Source organism: Plasmodium gallinaceum, assembly GCF_900005855.1.
Source record: "Plasmodium gallinaceum strain 8A genome assembly, contig: PGAL8A_v1_76, whole genome shotgun sequence".
NCBI classification, from domain to species: domain Eukaryota; phylum Apicomplexa; class Aconoidasida; order Haemosporida; family Plasmodiidae; genus Plasmodium; species Plasmodium gallinaceum.
The window spans coordinates 2,575,820-2,597,198 of NW_021628238.1; the positions used below are offsets into that span (position 1 = coordinate 2,575,820).

The 21,379-nt window shown below is 17.9% G+C and overlaps 6 protein-coding genes across 6 annotated transcripts; 3 read left to right on the forward strand and 3 right to left on the reverse strand.

The window, feature by feature from the left end:
- Positions 1-710: 710 nt before the first annotated feature.
- PGAL8A_00256500 (conserved Plasmodium protein, unknown function) lies at positions 711-5,214 on the reverse strand (the record flags this gene model as incomplete). Its single annotated transcript, XM_028671307.1, has 4 exons — positions 711-1,063; positions 1,324-1,760; positions 1,903-2,064; positions 2,222-5,214. 4 exons carry the CDS (start codon positions 5,212-5,214, stop codon positions 711-713), a joined length of 3,945 nt encoding a protein of 1,314 aa, XP_028527973.1.
- A 1,743-nt stretch (positions 5,215-6,957) lies between these two features.
- On the forward strand, positions 6,958-7,758 carry PGAL8A_00256600 (ubiquitin conjugating enzyme, putative; the record flags this gene model as incomplete). The annotated part of the gene is made up of 1 exon (XM_028671308.1): positions 6,958-7,758. The coding sequence occupies one exon, from the start codon at positions 6,958-6,960 to the stop codon at positions 7,756-7,758; it is 801 nt and encodes a 266-aa protein (XP_028527974.1).
- A 2,282-nt stretch (positions 7,759-10,040) lies between these two features.
- On the forward strand, positions 10,041-11,581 carry PGAL8A_00256700 (conserved Plasmodium protein, unknown function; the record flags this gene model as incomplete). Its single annotated transcript, XM_028671309.1, has 2 exons — positions 10,041-10,643; positions 11,078-11,581. The coding sequence occupies 2 exons, from the start codon at positions 10,041-10,043 to the stop codon at positions 11,579-11,581; spliced, it is 1,107 nt and encodes a 368-aa protein (XP_028527975.1).
- Positions 11,582-12,346: 765 nt separating this feature from the next.
- On the reverse strand, positions 12,347-13,747 carry PGAL8A_00256800 (isocitrate dehydrogenase (NADP), mitochondrial, putative; the record flags this gene model as incomplete). The annotated part of the gene is made up of 1 exon (XM_028671312.1): positions 12,347-13,747. One exon carries the CDS (start codon positions 13,745-13,747, stop codon positions 12,347-12,349), a length of 1,401 nt encoding a protein of 466 aa, XP_028527976.1.
- Positions 13,748-15,604: 1,857 nt separating this feature from the next.
- PGAL8A_00256900 (conserved Plasmodium protein, unknown function) lies at positions 15,605-18,492 on the forward strand (the record flags this gene model as incomplete). Its single annotated transcript, XM_028671313.1, has 2 exons — positions 15,605-17,210; positions 17,483-18,492. The coding sequence occupies 2 exons, from the start codon at positions 15,605-15,607 to the stop codon at positions 18,490-18,492; spliced, it is 2,616 nt and encodes an 871-aa protein (XP_028527977.1).
- A 1,036-nt stretch (positions 18,493-19,528) lies between these two features.
- On the reverse strand, positions 19,529-20,765 carry SPC25 (kinetochore protein SPC25, putative; the record flags this gene model as incomplete). Its single annotated transcript, XM_028671314.1, has 7 exons — positions 19,529-19,647; positions 19,744-19,839; positions 19,963-20,064; positions 20,158-20,254; positions 20,349-20,398; positions 20,501-20,566; positions 20,645-20,765. The coding sequence occupies 7 exons, from the start codon at positions 20,763-20,765 to the stop codon at positions 19,529-19,531; spliced, it is 651 nt and encodes a 216-aa protein (XP_028527978.1).
- Between the last annotated feature and the right edge of the window lie 614 nt (positions 20,766-21,379).

Consider the following 21,379-nt stretch of genomic DNA (forward strand, 5'->3'; position numbering starts at 1 on the left):
AAAAAAAAAAAAAAAAAAAAAATTTACATTATTTTTTTATTTATTCACTTTTTATTTATTTTTTTTTTTTTTTCCTTTTAAATTAACAATATTTTTTTTATTTATTAATTAAGCACATTTCAACGTATAAAAAAAAAAAAAAAAATTATAATACAATGTTTATCAAATTTAAATATACATGTTTAAAAAAAAAAAAAAAAAAAATATTCTTAAAATATAAGTTAATAAACGGAAAAAAATAAAACAATTTAAAATAAAATTGTACCTTAATAATATATATTTATTTAAAATATAATGCACAAATATGTAGTTTAATTATTGTAAATCTTATGATTTAAAATGTTTTACTTTATTAAAATATGTAAAAATATTAAAATTATCTAAAATGGAAAAAAAAATGTAAAAATTTTAGAGGAATAAATATTTTAAAAAAAATTAAGAAAATTATAATTACTAAAAATCTGTAGACTTTATGTATTAACTAATTAAATTTCTTTGATTTATATCATTTGAAAATTATTTATTTATTTATTTATTTTATTTTATTTTTTTTTTTTTTTGTATATTTTAAATAATAAAAAATAGACAAAAATATAATAAAATCAAATAGGTTTGTATTAAATTTTTTATATCTTATTTTATTTTTTTTTTTTTTTTCATAATATATTAAGACTTATTCTTCCCCTTTTTTAATTATTTCTTTAAGTGCTTTATTGAACATTTTCTACCTTCCTAAATCCTTTAAATATTTCTCCATTTGTTGGTGTATCTAACTCACTAATATCTTTTATATTATTATTCCATTTAATTGATGCTTTATTGGTATGATTTACTATTTTAGTTGAAATATTTAATGAGCTAGGTTGCATTATTACATTACTTTTTACTTTTTTATGTTTCTTTTTTGTTTTTTCATATTCATCTAATTTTTCTTCTTCTGTTACTGTTATATCAGATAAATCTTGATGAAAACGAATTTTTCTTTTTTTTTTAATAACAATTTTTTTACCTTCATTTGTATTTACCTCTTTTCTATATATTACATCATCAATCTTTTTTAAAACTAAAATAAAAAGGAAATAGATAATAAAAGTAATAGTAATCCACAAAAAGAACAAAATAATAAAATAAATTAACTACTGTATTATATAGAGAAAATCATACAAAGCATTATTCATATATACATAAACGTATTAAAATATATTAAATTAAAATGTTAAAAAAATAAAAGAGATATTTACAATGTTCATATAAAATAATACATGTAGAAATTACTAAAGTATATAATATATGTATATACGTAAATATAAATGTAATTTTTACTTTGTTTCTTTTTTTTCTCATCAACTTCACTAATATATTCTCCCTTTTTGAAAACATTATCATTATATGAATATTCTAATGAATTTTTATTTTTTTTTACTTTGTCTATATTTTCAAATTCAGTAAAAGATTCATATAAAGAATTCTTAAAAGGCTCATTTGAACTACTATTACTACTACTATCCGATTCAAAATCACTAAGTTTCACATTTCCTATGTTACAATTAAGTAATAATTTTTTTCTTCTTAATAATTGTCTTTCTCTTTCTAATTCTAACTTTTCTTTATTAGTTAATTCTTTATTAAATTCTTTTCCTTGATAGGTAAATTTTTTAAGAAAAATATCTTCTTCTAATTTTTCCATTTCTTCAGCGTGTTTTAGTTTTATTATATCATTGTCACTATTGTATTCTTCATTATTTATAAATTCATTGAAACTATAAAAAAAAAAAAAAAAAAAAAAAATATAACTTATTTATATAAATATGTATATTTTTTAAACAAGAGTATTATATTTGAATAGTTATATAAAAAATATATTTTAATACATATATATATTTATAAGTTTTAAGTATATACTCTTCACTGATATATTCCTCATCATCTTCTGTTTCATTTTCTTCTATTTTTTGATTCTTTAAAAGCTGTGCTTTTTTTCTTTCTTCAGGATCTTCTATATTTTCATCTTCACTTTCCTCTGCTTCTAATTCAAATATTTCCTTCATTTTATCATTTAGTAATCTTGAAAAAAAAAAAAAAAAAAAAAAAATTAAACAACATGTATATTTAAAAATGTAATCAAAATAAATAATGTAGTATAAAAATCATATAAAAAAAAAAAAAAAAAAAAAAATAGCATAAATGTATATAAAACATAATAATTTCATTAAAAATGTACCTTTTTTTTTCTTCCTTAAATTTTTGCTTTTTAATTAATTCCTCATATATTTGTTTTTTGTCTTCACTTATACTTTCGTTTTCATTATTATTATTTGACTCTTCATTCTTTTTTTTTTCAATGTCATTATTTAAATTATTAGTATTATATTCGTTATTAATTTGTTCATCATCTAGTATTTTTTTCTTTTTTTTTTTTAAAGATATATATTCTAGTTCTTCGTTTTCACTGGTCATATAATCAGATTTATTACTTAATTCTTCTTTTACATCTACATTAATTTTGTTTATATCCTTACTTTTTATATCTATATTTTTATTTATTTTATCCTTACTTAAAAAAGATGTTAATTTCATTTGCTTCGAATCATCAGCAGAACATATTTTTTTTATTTTCTTGGTTAAAATTTCACTTCTTTTTTTAGTACCTGTCTTTTTTATTTCAAAATTATTTGTTCTTATGTTTTCGTCTTTTGTATTTTTTTTTTTATCAGAATCATCTATTATTATAGGTGTTTCTTCATTTTTATATATTTCATTTTTTATATTTTCATTTTTTATATTTTCATTTTTTATATTTTCATTTTTTATATTTTCATTTTTTATATTTTCATTTTTATATATTTCATTTTTTATATTTTCATTTTCACTTGTTTCATTTTTTATATTTTCATTTTTATATATTTCATTTTCACTTGTTTCATTTTTTGTATTTTCGTTTTTGTTCATTTCACAAGTAATGTTTTCAGTTTGATTAGCTTGTTCTGTTTTGGTATTAGAAAATTGAGTATATTCTGATGAATGATCATAATTTAATACATTAGACATATTCCATATTTGAAAATTGTTAAGTTTATTTTGTTCATACCATAAATTTTTATATTCTTCTAATTTCCATGGTTGTGTATTTAACTCAAAATTTATAGGCAAATTTTCATTATTTTTAATAATTTTAATTAACCCATAATTTTCTGCATATATTCTTCTTTTATTATATTCTAACTTTTTATTTATGCTTGGAAATTGTAAGAAAAAATTTATTAATATATTTTTTTCATCAATATTATCAGGTGGTTTTATATATACTAATTGGTTATTATTAGACTTATGAAATTCTTGAATATTCGGATTAGAATATTTAGGACCTTCTCCAAAAAATTGACCAGCTGATTCCAATAAAGAATATATATTAAATGTCTTTTTATCAGCTCTTTCTTTTTTTTTTTTTTCAATTTCTTCTAATGCTTTTTTTTTTCTTTTCATTTCTTCTAGTTCTCTTTTTTTTTTTTCTATTTCTTCTAATTTCCCTTTTTCTATATGTTTTATTTCCTCTAAATTTATTTTTTCTTTTTCCATATCCTTATCTTCATTTTCTTTTTCATCTTTAAACACTATATCTTTTTTTTTTTTAATATATTCATTTATATTTAATGTGTCATTTTTTTTCCCCTTTTTTAATAATTTAAGTTTTTCCCATGGATTACCTACATTTTCATTTTTTTGTTCTTTCTTTTTATTAATATGAGAAAACATCGGATGTAAATTGAAGCCTCTAACATCTGGAGATATACTAGAAGAAATTGAATAAATATTTGGTAAACACTCTTGAACATAATTTATTGATATACATATATTTAAGTAAAAAAATAATTCTCTTCTTTTCATTGGTTCTACTATTTTCATTTCATTTATTTTTTCATTATTTTCTACTATTGAAGATAAATCATATATATTTTTTTTTATATATGATATATATTCTTTTATTAATTTTACTTGCTGATTACATAGTTCAACTAAATAATCAACGATAATTATTTCCTTATTTTGATCAAAAATATGACATGTTAATGAATTATTTTTGTTTTCATTACATACATTACTTTCATTGTCTAAATTTTCTTCTTTATTCATATTATTAACATTGCTATTACTTTCTTTATTTAATTTATTTAAAGTACTGAAACAATCAGTTATACTTTTCTGTCTATTTTTTGTTAAATTATTAAACCATAAAATTTCTAATTTTTTTAAATCTTCGTTCTCTATATGTTCAAAAATTATGTTTTCATTACTTAAAAAAATATCTCTCTTATTTAATGGAACCATCACCTTTAAACACTCATAAATATATTCTTCAATATTATATTCCTTTTTTGAAAAAGATATTTGAATTAATTTTAATTTTAATTTGTCTTCATCAGGATTAGTATCATCCATTAGTTTGGAATTTTTTATTTTTTTTTTTTTTTTTTTTTCTTTTGTTTTTTCAAAATCTTCTTCTAATTCTTGATTATATTCATCTTCGTTACTTTTATCTCCACTTTCACTTTCATTTTCACTTTCAGAATTATCTTTATTTTCATTTTTACCTTCACAATTTTTATCTTTATTGTCATCTTCCTTTACTTCGTATTTATCTTTTTTATCATTTTCTTCATCAAATTCATGCTTCTCATTTACTATTTCACAGTTTTTTAATTTGTTATTTATATCATTCATAACTACATTTTTTTTATCAGATGTATTCTTACTTTTATTATTTTTTACAATAAATTTTTTTTTGTCTATTTTAGATTCTTTATTCCCAATTTCTATTAAATCTTCAGAATCCCCTTTGCTATTTTCATGAAAATTTTTTCTTAACTTTCTTTTTTTTTTTTTTTTTTCTTTTAAATTATATTCTTCATCATTACTTTGGTTTTCATTATCCTTATATTCACAATTTTCAATTTTATTACTATCATATTCATTACTATTACTTTCTTTTTTTTCTTCTTTATTTTCCTCTGGTATATTATCATCTAATAAATTGTTTTCACTTTCATATTTATTATTTATGATATTTTTATTTTCAGTTATTTCAATAAAACTCGAAATCGGTTGATTTTCTATTAATTTTTCATCATTTATTTTATACGAATCATTTTCTTTATCACTGTTACTCTCTTCTGAAAATATCTTTTTCTTTTTTATCTTGTTATTTAAAATATCCATCCTGATTCTACAATTATTTTACAAAATACTATATCATTAATAATTTTTTCTTACATGGGTGTGAATTATAAAGTATCAGTTTTTCAGTCAAACATATATAAAAGATATAGAGGTAAAGCTTAATAAATAACAAAAGTTAAACTAATTAAAAAAATTTATTTTTTTTTTTTTTAAAAAAAAAAAATATATTTTCATAAATTATATCATTAAAAATGATGATGCATTTAAAGTGTAAAATAAAAATAATACATTAAACTGAACATTTTAAATAAAATATAATTTATATATATATATATTAAATTTTCATTTGAAATAAAAAAAATTTATACAATTATTCTCATATTAAAAGACATATGCTTAATTCTATATATTTTAATAAAAAAAAAAAAAAAAGAAGAAATAAACGCACTAATTTTTTTTTTTATTTTTTTTTTATAATTTTTTTTTTTAATATTTTTTATTTTTTTACACTTTTTTTCTCCATATTAAATATTAGTAAAGTGGCTGTCTCAAAAAAAAAAAAAAAAAAAAGTTAAAATATTAATATTAGTCTAAAGTAATTAAAAAACGTTTAAGCTTTAGTATTTTTTTATCATATTTTAGGAAGATTTATGCATTATGAATAACTTCAACGATATGTATTATTCTTATTTGTAATTTTTAATTAAAAAATTTTACTTTCACTATAATAATTAATAAATTAATACAAGTAAATTTCTATTTCATAAATATGAAATGATACCATTCAATTATTTTACGGAAAACTTTTGTGTGAAGTATAAGAAAATGATTTGTAAGCCTTTTTATTTTTTTCATTAATAATTTATTTTATAGTAATATATTAACTTTCTTAAGTGGATATTAATAATTGCCTAATAACATTTTTTTTCATTATTTTTTTTATTTGTAAAAGATGTAAAATAGTAATATATTTTTGGAATATTAAATTATAATTAAATACATAAAATAAAATGAAAAAAAAAGAAAAAGATACAATGGAAAAAACTCCGTATTTTTATTTTGGGATTTCTTTTTAGAGTATAATTAAATAGTATTATTCCCTTTCTAAAACTCTAATAAAAAAATACAATTTTCTTTTTAATTAAAAAAAAATTATAAAAAACTCTTAACAAATTTTTTATTATTTATACTTTTCATTTAGAATAATATAATTTAAACCGTGAAATTATTTCTTTTTTTGTTTTTATCAACTACGTTAATTAAATAACATAAATAGAAAATATAAAATATTTTTCAAGATGACAAATCTTTTGAAACTTAAAATAATATTACTAACATAACATTGTGTAACCTTCATTATAAATAAAATTTAAAAGATTTTATTTAATGAAATGTTACTTTCAAATTTTAATACATTTTTTAAAGAAATAAAACTTAAACTTATAAAAAAAAAGTAGCTTTTTTTTTTTTTTTTTTTTTTTTAAATTGCTAAATATGAAAAATTAAATATGAAAATTAAATAAAAATATTATATGGATATAAAATAAATGTAGTATTTTTCAGAAATATGCAGATAAAATATAATTAAGAATTAATTCTATACATATATAAAAATTTTTTAAATATTAATATACTTATATACATATACTTCCACTTATTTTTTTATAAACATTTTATAAGAAATGAGACCTTTTTAAAAAACACAAATAATAACTTTTTTATATAGGAAATTTTTTATTTGAGTAAATATAAGATTTAGGTAATAAAAAGCTCATTTAAACAATGAAAAAAACAAGAGTGCTGGAAATATTAACAATATTTTATATATTTATATTTATAAAAAATGGAAATAAAATTTTTATAAGATCAAATTCTTTTTCAAAAATTCATAGATACAAATATCTTATGGGCTATGGAAACAAATATTCAAATTTTATGATAAAGACAAGTTGTTCTACAAAAGATAAGGTTAATACACATGAAAATCCTTTAAATTACCATAAAAAAAAAAAGTATATATTGAAAGAAAACAAAAATGTTACAAGACATTTATTTACAATACAACCAGATAAAACTTTTAGTAGTGGTGGATTGAAACCATCAAAAAGTGTTTTAAAACATATAAAAAAGAAATACAAGTTAGGAAATTCTAATTATAGAATCCAAAAGGAATTAAATAATTTTTTAAAAAATCCTCCCATTAATTGCACTATAGATGTACACCCAAATAATATTAGGGTTTGGATTGTACAATATGTGGGATTGGAAAATACTATATATGCTAATGAAGTCTATAAAATAAAAATTATTTTTTCAGATGATTATCCACTGAAGCCACCTACTGTGTATTTTCTTCAAAAACCACCAAAACATACTCATGTATATTCAAATGGGGATATATGTTTAAGTTTATTGGGTGATGATTATAATCCTAGTTTATCCATTTCTGGTTTAATTTTATCAATTATATCTATGTTATCTTCAGCAAAAGAAAAAAAATTACCAATTGATAATTATACACATGCAGATGCAAAACCTGGAAGCAGTCAAAATAATTTCCTTTATCATGATGACAAATGCTGAATTTAATTGTACATTATTTTTATATTAATAATTATTAATTATTTTTTATATTTAAAATATTTTCATTTATATAATTTTATTTATACATTATTTCTTTAAATTGTATGTATATTTATCAAAAATGGTACGCTTTTATATTTTACACACACAAATTTGTTCTCTTTCTATTTAAGTGCTATTCTTTTTTTTTTTGTTTTTTCAATGGTTGTTTATGAGAATAATAATATTTTATTATTTATTCTTTTTGCTTATTATTTAATTTGATAATTTTATATTTTTGAATGTAAATGATGCATTTGTTTGAAAATTGTTTATTCTCTCATATTTTTTTACTTTTACTGATATATATATATATTTATTAAAATTTTGTGGGTTTATAACCTTTTTTATCACTAATTAAAACATTTTAATTTTCTATTTTACATTACATATAGAATTTAATAACTATATTTGTTTATTACATCTTTTTTTTTTTTTTTATTTTTACTTCTTTTTCTTATTAAAAAATCACATTTTGTTGATGGTAAATTTTATTTTTTAATCTCGTCCAACAACTTTTAAAAATTTCTTAAAAAATTTTTTCGAACATAAAACGACCCAAATTAAATAGGAGAATTATTTTAACGTCTACAAAAGACAATTTGAAAATTTTGTTAGGTGTGCAAAAACGTCTTCCAACATATTTAAAAACTAAAATCTCTTTTTTTTATTTTATTTTTTTTAAATGAATTATTTTATATATGTGTTCATTTTTAATTTGCAAAACTTGCAAAATTATATTTTCAAAAAAAAAAATTGCTGTAAAATGAATCTGATTTATGTTTATTCATGGAACACTTAAAAAAATAAAAAATAAAAAAAGGAAGTAAAAAGGAGAATCAAAAGAAAATATAAAACATATATTTGTTTGTAAATTTTTTTTTTTTTTTAATATATAAACTATTTCCAATGTAAAATAAATACTTCGCACACAAATTACGCACACAACAAAAACCATTTAAAAATATGTTGTAGAAAGTACGAATTAAATTAGAATAAAACATATTTAATAATTATTGATATTCAGAAACGTATATAGAGAATTTTTAGCTTAAATATAACTTTTTTTTTTTTTCTTAAAAAACATTGAATAAGAATTTTTTAATTGAATATCTTACAAATTATTAAAATTACTTTAATTCTTTCATAGAATAGCAATTATTTACTAAAAAATTTTTATTTTAACAGATTAAAATTCACAACTTTTAATGAAATAATTTATTTAAAATGTAAAAATTTTAATTAAATATTTAAGACACATTTTCTTTACAAAAAAGATTTTTTTTTTTTTTTTTTTATAGTTATATAATTTTTTTTAATATATATACACCTGAATTGTTCATATATTTTTATATAAAAAATGTTGTGTTAATATACTTATTAGGTTGTGGAATTTTTTAAATATTTACTAGTAAAATTAACAAAAAACTACTCGCTGTTTTTTTTTTTTTAATATATTTTCTTCTAATAAATAAACGTTCACATATTAAAAATATTTTGAAGTATTACTTTCATTTATTCTAGTGAAGATTTTTTTTTTTTATTATAAAAAAACAAAATTTACATAAACATATATTTATAAATATATAAATATATAATTGTATCTTTTTAATTTTCTTCTACTTATCAATATAAAATTATATATATTTATATAAAAGTATTTGTTTAATATGTAAAAAACAGTTTATTACATATTTTTAAAAAGCTTTTTTCTTCTTTCCTTTTTTTGTAACAATTTTACATAAATTTTTATTTTGGATTTTGTTGCTTTATATTTATTGTTATTAATATTTATCTGTTTATAGGAATGTAATTGCATGCAAGAAATTTTGTAACAACATGTTATAAAGATAACAATTTTTTGTTTTACGATACATTACTATAAAAGAATAGAAAAAAAATTTGTTATTAATTTTTTTATTATTAACGTACATCCATTTTATACGAATACATCTTATATTTTACAAATATATTTTTGTGTGTATATAGGAATTCTAAAAATTTACAATGTTTTTTGAAGAAAATAAAGAAAAATAATATACTTGTTCCATTATATTATTTTTTTTTTATTACAGTTATTAATTATTTATAACATTATAATTTTCTATATAAACAATTTATCTGATAAAAAAAAAAAAAAAATAAACATATATATATTTTATATTTTAAAGACATCTTATAATTATTATAAGATCTGTTTAATATTTTTTAACATCCTTTTATAGTTTTATAATTATGACCAAATGAATAAATTAGAAAATAATTTAGATGAAACAAATGATACACTTGTTGAAAGTGGCTGCAGAACATACATTATGGAAGGATATCCCACTGAAAATGGTGAAACACAACCTGAATTAAAGGAGTATTATGTCTATCCTAATGTTGTAGTTCATGATTATGAAAATAATAACAATTCTTTAATGAATTTCGATTGCTCAAAAACCCCATTTAGTTGTCATCCTAAAAATCCTAGAGTATTTATTCGTAGAGTTGATAATAAACGTATATGGGGTAATAAAACTTACAATGTTTTAAATGGTTCATATTATAAAAATGTCAGCCACCCCATATTTCCATCAAGAGATTCTTTTGATAGAAGAAAAATGGAAGAGCATAATTATTCTATGAATGCAAATGAAAGCGGAGGAATTAATGAAAATTATTTATCTAATAAAATTAACGATAAAACATATATGTATGCCACTGATGAATATAATTATCCCATAAATGAACAAGTCTTAAATGATAGTAATATACAAATGGATGTACCTCTTTGTGTCCAAGAAGCAAGCCAAAGTGACAATGGATATAATATTGTTTTACCAATAAACCCAATAAATCAGGTAAAATTATTTTTTGAAAAAATATTACTAAAAAGAAAAATAGAAATAATATATAATTACTTTAGAGCATGTGATAATTATAAAAAACATTTTAGTGTTGTATAAATTAAAATATGATATTTATGTAAATAAAAATATATAAAAAATTAAAATTTTCTAACAATTGTATAATATGTAAATAAAATTATTAAGATGAATAAATAACATTAGAATAATTATAAATATAAATACTTTTTAACGTTTCTATAAAAAAAGATATAACAAAATGAATAATTTCTAAGAAATATATGTATATATATATATATTTATATTAAACGACTATTTATATGAATAAAAATAAGTAATTTCTTAAGTTGAAAAATGTTTGGACTTCAAATAATAAAGTTCAGTTTATTGAAATATAATGTTATACCCTTTTTTTTTTTTTTTTTCAGGATGAATATTATTATAATTATTTAAATCCAGAAGTTTTAGATAATAAATGCAATATTAATCCTAGAGCAGTTGCAAATTTTGTTTATATTTTTTTTAAATATATTTACAAAGTATTTAAGCTGGCTTTAGAAAAAATAAAAAGAGACTTCAATACTAAAGAGGTTTATTTTGACTCGGGGATGCTACCATTTCATGATTTGGATATAGCATGTGAAATATGTAGGAGCAAATATGGAGATATATTAATGGAAGCACATAATAAGGATTGCTTAACATATTTTGAAGGGTATGATGAAACTCGTACTGTTTTTACAAAATTATGGGATATATTGAATAATTGGATAGATTCAAGAGATAATAGTAAAATAGAAATAATAAGAGGAAAAAAAAGCATAAATAATGAAGCATATTATCAAATGGAAGATTTTCCAAAAGATAAAAATGGTAAAATTGAATTACCAGAATTTAAACCTGCTGAAAGAAAAAAATCAGTAAAATTTTAAAAATTTATAATACTTAGAAAATAAAAAAAATAATGATAAATATCATTTCTCAAATTATTAATTCAAAAAAATTTCTTCAATTATAAATTAATAATTATTTGTAATTAGGAATATATATATAACAAAGAGATATCCATTTATATATTTTATTAACATTTTAAATGAAAAGAAATTAATACATGTGTTAACATCAAATATAATGCGTTAACTTGTTACTCTTATATTTTAAAACAAAAAAAAAAAATATATTATATACATATATAAGATGTTATTTTTTAGTTCATTATAAACTAAAAGTTAATATGGTCTTTTTTTTTTTTTTTTTCAATTTTACTTTTGAAATTATTTTAAAAAATTTAAGGATAATAATTAATCCAAGTGTCATAATCATTTTTTTTTTAAGTAAATTAACATATTGACTTTCTGCTATTTTAACATATCTCTTTAACTATAATATTTATAATAAACTTAAGTTATTTAGTTTTCTTAAAAAAAAAATTTAAATTAATAATAAAATAAAACCTTTAAATTGTACATTATAAAAAGATAGAAATTAGCATGATTCTAAATTAAAAATTAGTAAATGATAAAAGTAATATTTAAAAACAATATGAATATCATAAATATAAAACAATAATTGTTGTATATATATAAATATTGCATAAAAATAAAATAAGTTTAATATATGCATACATAAATTTTTAAATATATAATAAGAAGAAAATGAAAATAAAGCCCCTATTTCTTGAGGGTATTCCTTATTTTTTACGAGGAATGTTCCTGTGGAGCATAATGATTCCAATTATCATTATTTAATTTTGTGGTAGTAGCTTGTGAATCATTTTTTGATTGGTAAACTAGTAATTTTAATTTGAGTTTTTCATTAATTGCATCTATAAAATCATCGGTATACAAATAATCCTTTTCTGTAACATTTTTTATTCCTTTAATACAAGCTGCTAAATCTTTAGACATTAACCCATCTTCAACAGTTTCAATGCATGCTTTTTCAAGGGCATAACAAAATTGTTGTAGCTTTTGGTTATTATCTAATTTGGCTCTTTGTTGAAGTCCTCTAGTCCACGCAAAAATAGAGGCGATTGGATTTGTTGAAGTTTTTTGTCCTTTTTGGTAGCATCTATAATGCTTTGTGACAGTACCATGTGCAGCTTCTGCAACACATGTAACTCCATCGGGACACATTAAGATTGAACTCATTAATCCTAGACTTCCATATCCTTGTGCAACTGCATCTGATTGTATATCACCATCATAATTTTTACATGCCCATACAAATCCTCCTTCCGATTTTAAAACCTGTGCAACCATATCATCAATTAATTTATGTTCATACCATAAATTATGTTGTTCAAATGACTTTCTAAATTTCTCTTCATAAATTTCACTAAATATATCTTTAAATAATCCATCATAAATTTTTAGTATAGTACTTTTTGTGCTCATATAAACAGGCATTTTAAGGTCTAATGCATATTGAAAGCATGATAAGGCAAAGTTCCTTATAGATTCTTCTGTATTATACATACCTAAGCACACACCAGGTGATTTAAAATTAAATATAGTTTCTCTAATAACTCCAGAATTATCGTCTGGAGTAAAAACAATTTCAAATTTTCCTGTTTTATCAATTTTTAGTGATTTCTGTTTATATTGATCAGCATATGCATGTCTTCCTATTATTATAGGTTTCTTCCAATTGGGTATAAGTCTTGGTATATTTTTAATTAGTATTGGTGCTCGAAAAACAGTACCATCTAATATATTTCTTATGGTACCATTTGGACTTTTCCACATTTGCTTTAAATTAAATTCTTTTACTCTTGCTGCATCAGGAGTAATAGTTGCACATTTTATACCAACAGAATGTTTTTTAATTTCCTCTGCTGCTTCCAAAGTTACTTCATCATTTGTTTTATCTCTACTTTGAATTGACAAATCAAAATATTTTATTTTTAAATCTAAATAAGGTAATATTAGTTTATCTTTTATATCCTTCCATATTATTCTAGTCATTTCATCTCCATCCAATTCTACTATAGGATTTGCAACTTTTATCTTTCCACATATATTAAAAGCAGAGTTATTGTGAACATTGTATTTTATTATGTTAAATAAATTATCTTTCAAAACTTTTTTATTCACCATTTTTGGGAAAATTTAAAATTATTAAATTTATAAATTTTTATATAACAAAATTTCTAGATAAAATTTTTTTATTAAAAAGAGATAAGAAATTTATAAAAAATAACGAAAATAAATTTTTTTATTTTAATAAAATTAATATGTAGTAAATAATTAATTTAACAGTTTACTTTTTTTTCAATTGACTTTTTATGAATGAATCCTAAAAGATTATTTTTTCTTTTTTTTTGTAATGTTTTTTTGATATTACTTCTTTTATTTTTTTCTTTAAATATATTATTTCAATTTGATTTTTAAAATATTCCAAAAGTTAACACAAAAAAAAAAAAAAAAAAAAAAAAAGAGATCATAAGTTTGGTTTTCTTTAAGTATTTTTTCTTTTACTTTTCTTAAATATATATATATATATATATTTTTTTTTGATATTTATTTAAAAATTAAATTTTTACATACTATGGCCAATAAAATATTTGCAAAATTATACAATAAATAATACTCTGCATCTATTCAAAATAAAAAATTTTATTCTTTTTTATCAAAAAGAAACATAAAGAAGAAAGCATATTTCTTTTATATATTAGGTATGGTTATTATTTTTGATTTAATTTATTTGTTTTTAATTTGTAACAAAAAAAAAAATTTCAATTATTTTATAATAATAATATAGTTATTTAATTTAAAAAATATACATTATATTTTTTTATCTCTTTAGGACATTTATAAAAATAAAACAATTTTTATATAAATAGAAAGAAAAATATTCGGAAAAATGTGGATAAAATAATTAATAAAAAAAAAAAAATTTTAATTTTATGAAGTTCTTTTTTACTAAAAGAACTAAACGATGTGATTCTTATTGAAATTTTAATGTAAATTTACTAAAATTTGATATAAAATTATTTTTAATATAAAATGTGCTTAATTCAAACAAAAATATATAGTAAATAATGATTTAATTATAATAAGAGCTATACAAACTTTTTTTTTTTTTTTCATCCAAGAAATTATGCATATATTCGTTAATATGAATTTTTTCTATAAAATAAAAAAAAAGATTAAGTTTTTATTTTATTTTTTTTTTTTTTTTTTCTCTTTAAATGTATCTATATTTTTTTTTTTATAAAAATTAATAATTTTTTGATTATATATAGAATAAAATTTTTTTAAAGTGATAATCTTGTTAATTTATGAAAGAAAATATTCACATTATTTCTATGCATAAGCATATTATTTTGAGAGTAGAATAAAATAAAATTAAATATTTTCTCTTTATCATATATATATAAAAATATATATTTTATCAGTTTTTTTTTTTTTAAATATAATAGAAAATAATTCATCCATAAGAGTATATATTATTCGCATGTTCTATATATTTTATTCAACAAATATTCAATCAATGCATATGCATATTTCAGGAATTATGCATATTTATTTGTTTATATATTTTTTATTTTCCTTTTTCCTCAATAGTTTTATAAAATCATATATATATATACGTGAATAGTCTTACGTTAATATATTGGACAAAGGCTTTATATATATTTATTATTTTTATTTTGTATCATATTTTTTTTTCTTTTTTTTATTATTTTTTTTATATACTTTTTTATAAGATTTTATCTAGCTTTATATATATCTTTTACTATAATACATATATGATTCATTATTATTATCGTTAAAAATATAAAATAAAAATAAAAATAAAAAAATTGGTTTATAAAATATGAAATATGACTTGAAATATTAAGTATTCATTGTTTAAAAATATATATATTCTTATTTTTTTTTTTTCATATATTTTTTTTTTAAATTTTTTCTTACATTTAAAAAAAAAAAAAAAAAAAAAAAGACATCAAAATGGAGACTTTTGAATTAAATAAAATGATTAAAGAAAATGATGATTTAAATAAATGTTATGATTTTAACAAAAATGAAAATAATTCTTATAAATCATTAAATATGTTACATAGAAATATGTACAATACTAGTGGTGTGCATCATTTTAATAATAATCTTAATAAAGACATTGCAAATATTCAAAATGAAGTTAAAAAAAAGTACAACTTAAAAAAGGATGTAATCTTAACTTCAGATGATGATGTTGACGAAGAAAATTCTAGTTGCACAGAATGCTTGTCAGATGAAGATAATTCTTATTATTCATTGAATGAAGGGTATAAAACTAACTATATAATGGAATCCTTGTTTGATAAAAATGCATTTGTTTATTTTATGGTTCCATTCAACAAATATAATTATACTAATTATTACACTAACTGGAACAAAATAAGTTTTAGAATATATGCTTCATTGAATTCAGTAACTGAAAAGAAATTTAAAAAAAGAAAAACAGATAATACGAATAATAATTTTAATAATCCACTAATATCAATTTTGAATAATTTTTTGTATTTTTTATTATTAAGTGAATTTCTAAGTTTTAATGAAATATTTAAATTAATGCCTTTATGTAAGTCTTCTTACAAAATTTTCAATAAATTTTTTTATATTAATGTTAATATTAATCCTTTTAAGCAAAATATTAAAGATATTATCAATTTTCTAAAAGAAAATAAAGAATATCAATTTAATATTTTAAAAAAAAAAAATTACGTAATCAAAAATAAAGATAATTTTTATGACGAGAACGAAATATTAAATGATAATAAAACGGATACTAACGATGGTGTTGAATTATATGAAAATAGTAACTGTGGTAATAAAGAAACAGAATCACTGAATAAAAGAAATACCAGCTTAAATGTATTTTATGATAATAATAATATAATAAATAATAGTAAAGATGTTTTAAATAATGATAAAGTAGAAAAAAATACTCAATATTATAAAGAATGTAACTCAGGAGAAAATATAAATTATGTGAAGAAAAATTCATCTAACAAAGTTTTTTTTACTAACAACATTATAAATATGAGACATTTATTTTGTTTATATGAATTTATGAGAGTTTATTTAAGTAAATACAATAGAGAAAAAGTTTATTATTGTATTTCTGATCAAAAGTTTAAGTATGATATAAATAAAGCCAATATTTTTTTTAAAGATATATTTCCATATGGTAATAAAATATCTTCTTTTGAATATAAAGTGAAATTAAAAAAACATATACAGAGAAGATGGAATTTGAAAGGAAATTACTTACATGAAAATTATTTTCATCATAAGTCTAATCAATCAAATGAATTGGGAATATTAAAATTAATTGAAAATGAACAAAGTCAAATATATCCATCTTTTACAACTTTAGTAACATTAGATAAATTTGGTTGTATTAATATGTGGAAAATCAATGATGTAAATTCTCTTATGCCTACCTTCTTATTTAAATCACAGTTATTGATGCAAGATAAAAAAACTATTAATGCAACAGATGCAGTTAATATAAAATCAGATAATTTTTTAATATCAGATAGTTCTTCTTTATATCATTTTTCTTTAGAAAGTAAAAAAAAAAAAAAATAAAATAAAATACAATACGTTTCTTTTTTTTATCTTACATTATTTAAATTAACTTGTGCAATTTTAATGTTTTGAATTTTTTTTTTTTTTTCGTTAAATATATGTATCTACTTTTTTATTATTTACGTAAAACTATTTTAAAATATTATTCATTAAATTCTATATAATGTTTTTCATAATAAGTATATAATATGTGCATATAAAATTATATATTATGTTTTTTTTTTTTTTTTTTTTTTTTTTTTATTTTTTTAGATAAGAGTGAAATTGAATTGAAATCAGTATGCAATTTATCAATACATAATGATATGGAAAAAAATATTAAAAATATGATTATAACTGACAATAATAAATGTTGTATTGGTTTAAATAAGGCAATATGTTATAGGATAGATTTAGAAAGAGGAGAAGTAGAAAATTGTAAAAACTTAAATGAAGATTTACAAAAAATAAATTGCTTTGATACAAATACCAACATTGTTTTAAGCAAAAAACATATATTAATTGATGATAAAAGGTTGCCAAATTATGTTTGTTATGTAAATTATAATTTGATAGATTATGAAAATGACAAAAAATATTATAACAGTGATAATTTTTTTTATGATTGTAATTTAACTGGTATATCATTAACTTCATTGAATTCTAACAACTCTATTTATTTATTCGATTTAAGATATAAATATCCTTCAACTTGCTTATATTATGAAAATGTGGTTACAGAAACATTTAGTTTAACAAAAAGTGATAAGCTTAAATATTTAAATGATTTAAAAACAAATTATAATTCAAGATATTATATAAATAACAAAAAGTATAGTGGTTATCATGATAATATTATTTTATATCCATATTTTACTGATAAAATAGAAAAGACAAATATACTTCAAAAAAATTATGTAAGAAATAAAATATTATCAGATGAATCGTTTATTTATACCATCATAAAAGAAAAAAAAAAAGAATTAGATAATCTTCCTTTTTCATACTTACACATGTGGAGGTGGTGTGATAAAAGACAATTTAAAACGTTCTTTCATTATTATAACAATTTTAATTGTAAGAGAAATTCAGATCAGATAAATTGTTATTATAAAAACTTAATATTTGATTCAATATATAAATTAGATGATGCACCAAATCACCTTTTCATAACTTATGAGAATTCTAATTATATTCATTCATTATTACCACCTTCTTATGGTTTACATATAAAAAGCTCATTAAAAGAAGTTCCTTTTCATATGCATCCAACAAATCTTTAAATAAAATCTCAAGAATTTTTTCCTCTTAGATGTATAAATATATATATATATATATATATATATATATATATATATATATATATATATAATATTACATCTTAAATATCCGTATATTTAAATTAGTTTTACTATAGTATTTGTGTAAGATTTATATCATGTTTATTATTAATATTGTTTAATAAATATTGTTATTTTTATTTATATGTTACATTTAATTTTTAAAATATAAATTTTACATTATTTTTTTGAACTTGAAAAAAAAAAAATAAAAAAAAATTCAAATATAAAAAAAAATATATAGCTGATGCACTTTAATTAAAAAAATATTTCATTATGATATAAATTTACTAATTTATTTACTTTTTATAATTTTTTATATTATTTTTTTATTTTAATAATTAAAATTCATTTTTATATTAGTGTTCTTATTTATCTAATAAAATAAATAAAAAAAAAAAAAAGCAGGTATTCTCTTTTAACAAAAAAAAAAATTATAGATTTTTTTTTTTTTTAAATTATACTATATATATCCCCTTTTTTTTTTTTTTATATAATAAATTTATGTAATAATTTTAATGAAATTATTTTCATTATGAATATTTTTATGTGATTTATAATGATTATAAAAATAATATGAAATATATTTTGAAAATAAAAATGTCGTCATTTTTATAAATCTTTGAATATTTTATTTAAAAACTCTATTTTATACCCAATTTTTTTTAAGACAAAAGTCATATACTAAAAGTTACTTTTATTTTAACAGTGATAAAAGAATTAAATGCTTTTAATTAATGAGTGTATTTCCAATTATTTAAATTAAAATTTATTAAAAATGTTATTAAAAATAAATATAAAAAACAAAGAGAAAATAGTTTATAGCATTTTTTCAATAACTTACTAAAAAATGTCAAAATTAAACAGTTTTTTTTTTTTTTTTTTTTAAATTTAAGGGTGAACATTAAATATATATTTCAAATATATTGTTACCTTTTTATGAAAAAAAATAAAAAGAAAAAAATAGTTAAAAATTAAACTATTTTAATTCTTTAAAAGATCTCCTAAGTAGACAACAAAAAGTAGTAAAAGGTAATCCTTTATTTAAATTATCTACGAAATCTTCAAAGTTATTTATACGGGGTGTTGTATCAACCGCTATATGAAAGTAAAAATATACATAATAACATGTATACATAATAAAATGAAATTAATTTAAAACTAATGAGATATTTTAAAAAAAATGTGACAAACCTTCATAAGATCCATTATTTAATGCTACTGTAGCTCGATATTTTTTATGAGGTTCTGATTCTTGAATATTTGAAAATTCAATCAAAATTTTATCATCTGTATGATTTTAAATTGTTATAAATAAAATATAAAATAATAATACATTAGCAAAATAATATATTAATATATATATATATATATCAATAATAAAATTTTAAGTATAAATTAAATAATTTAAACCTTCAAGAATTATTTCAAAACCTAGAAGATTATATAATGTTTCTAATTTTTTTTTCCATTCATTTTGAATGTAATCTTTATGTAACTTCACAGTCTTATATTCTGTAAATTAATGAAAAATTATTAAAAATTTAAAATATGGGTATATATATAAAAAAAAAAAAAAGAACGATATAACAATAAAAGAAATATTACCTAATTTAGATGAATCAAAATTCTTTAAAATTAAATTAAGTTTGTTATTAATTTCGTCAATTAATTTAGGGTATTCTTCTAATTTTTTTTCTTCTTCCTATACAAAAAAATAAAAAAAAAAAAAAAAAAAAATATAAAATAAAAATAAATAAAAGAATATTATACTAATAATATAACTATATTTTTATTACTAAAACGCTTTCTTTTAGTTCCGCCACTAATACAGTGTTCGCTTCAATTTCTTAAAAATTAAATAAAAAACATACAAATTCAAATACATTTATAAAATACAAGTCATTTTTTTTTTTTTTTTTTGGAATATATAATAAAAAAGAAATAATACCATGATTTATCCTATTTATAGACATTTTTTTTTCTTTAGTTTTATTTTTCATAATTTCTATCTGCTCTTTAGATAAAAAAAAAAAAAAATAAGATAAAATTTGAATAAATTATCAAAAAAATGCAAAATATTTTTAAATTTTACTTTTTTCATTTTCTATATAAGATTTTATCTCATTGTATTGCTTTTCTTGATCTCCCACAATTTGATTTAATTGTTGTTGAAGAGAATTTTTTATTTCATTATTATCTAACATATTCTCCATTTTATATTTTGATTTTCTTTATTTAATTTTATATATATTAGTTTATTTATTTATCAGTTTAATTTATTTGTTTATTATTATTATTTTTTTTTTTTTTTTCTATTTATTTTAATACTTTTCTGTATTATATATTATTTTATATAAAAAAAGATTGAACTGTTTTATTAGATGCTTTATATTTCATTGTAACTATAAAATTTTACAACAAAAAATAATTATATAATAGGTATACAATATATATTTTGCAATTTTGTATTATATTTCTTTTTTTTTAAACTTCATGCATGAGTTTTTGGAAGAAATTAAAATGAAAAATAGAAATAATTTAAATTTATCAAAAAAGGCTTTCTTACATAAAAAAATAAATAAAATTTATTTATTTTGTTTTTATATATAATTCAAAAATTAAAACTTCAAAAAATTTTTAAATTTTGTATTGTTTTTATATTAATAAAAAAAAAGAAAATGTAGCAACATATTGTGTGTATTTCTTCTAATAGATTATTTTGTCCTATATAAATTTAACAATTTAAAAAAAAAAAAAATTCATATATTTACAGCTAAAAACTATAAAACCTTTTATATTTATAAATTCATTGGAAAAATTCAAAAAA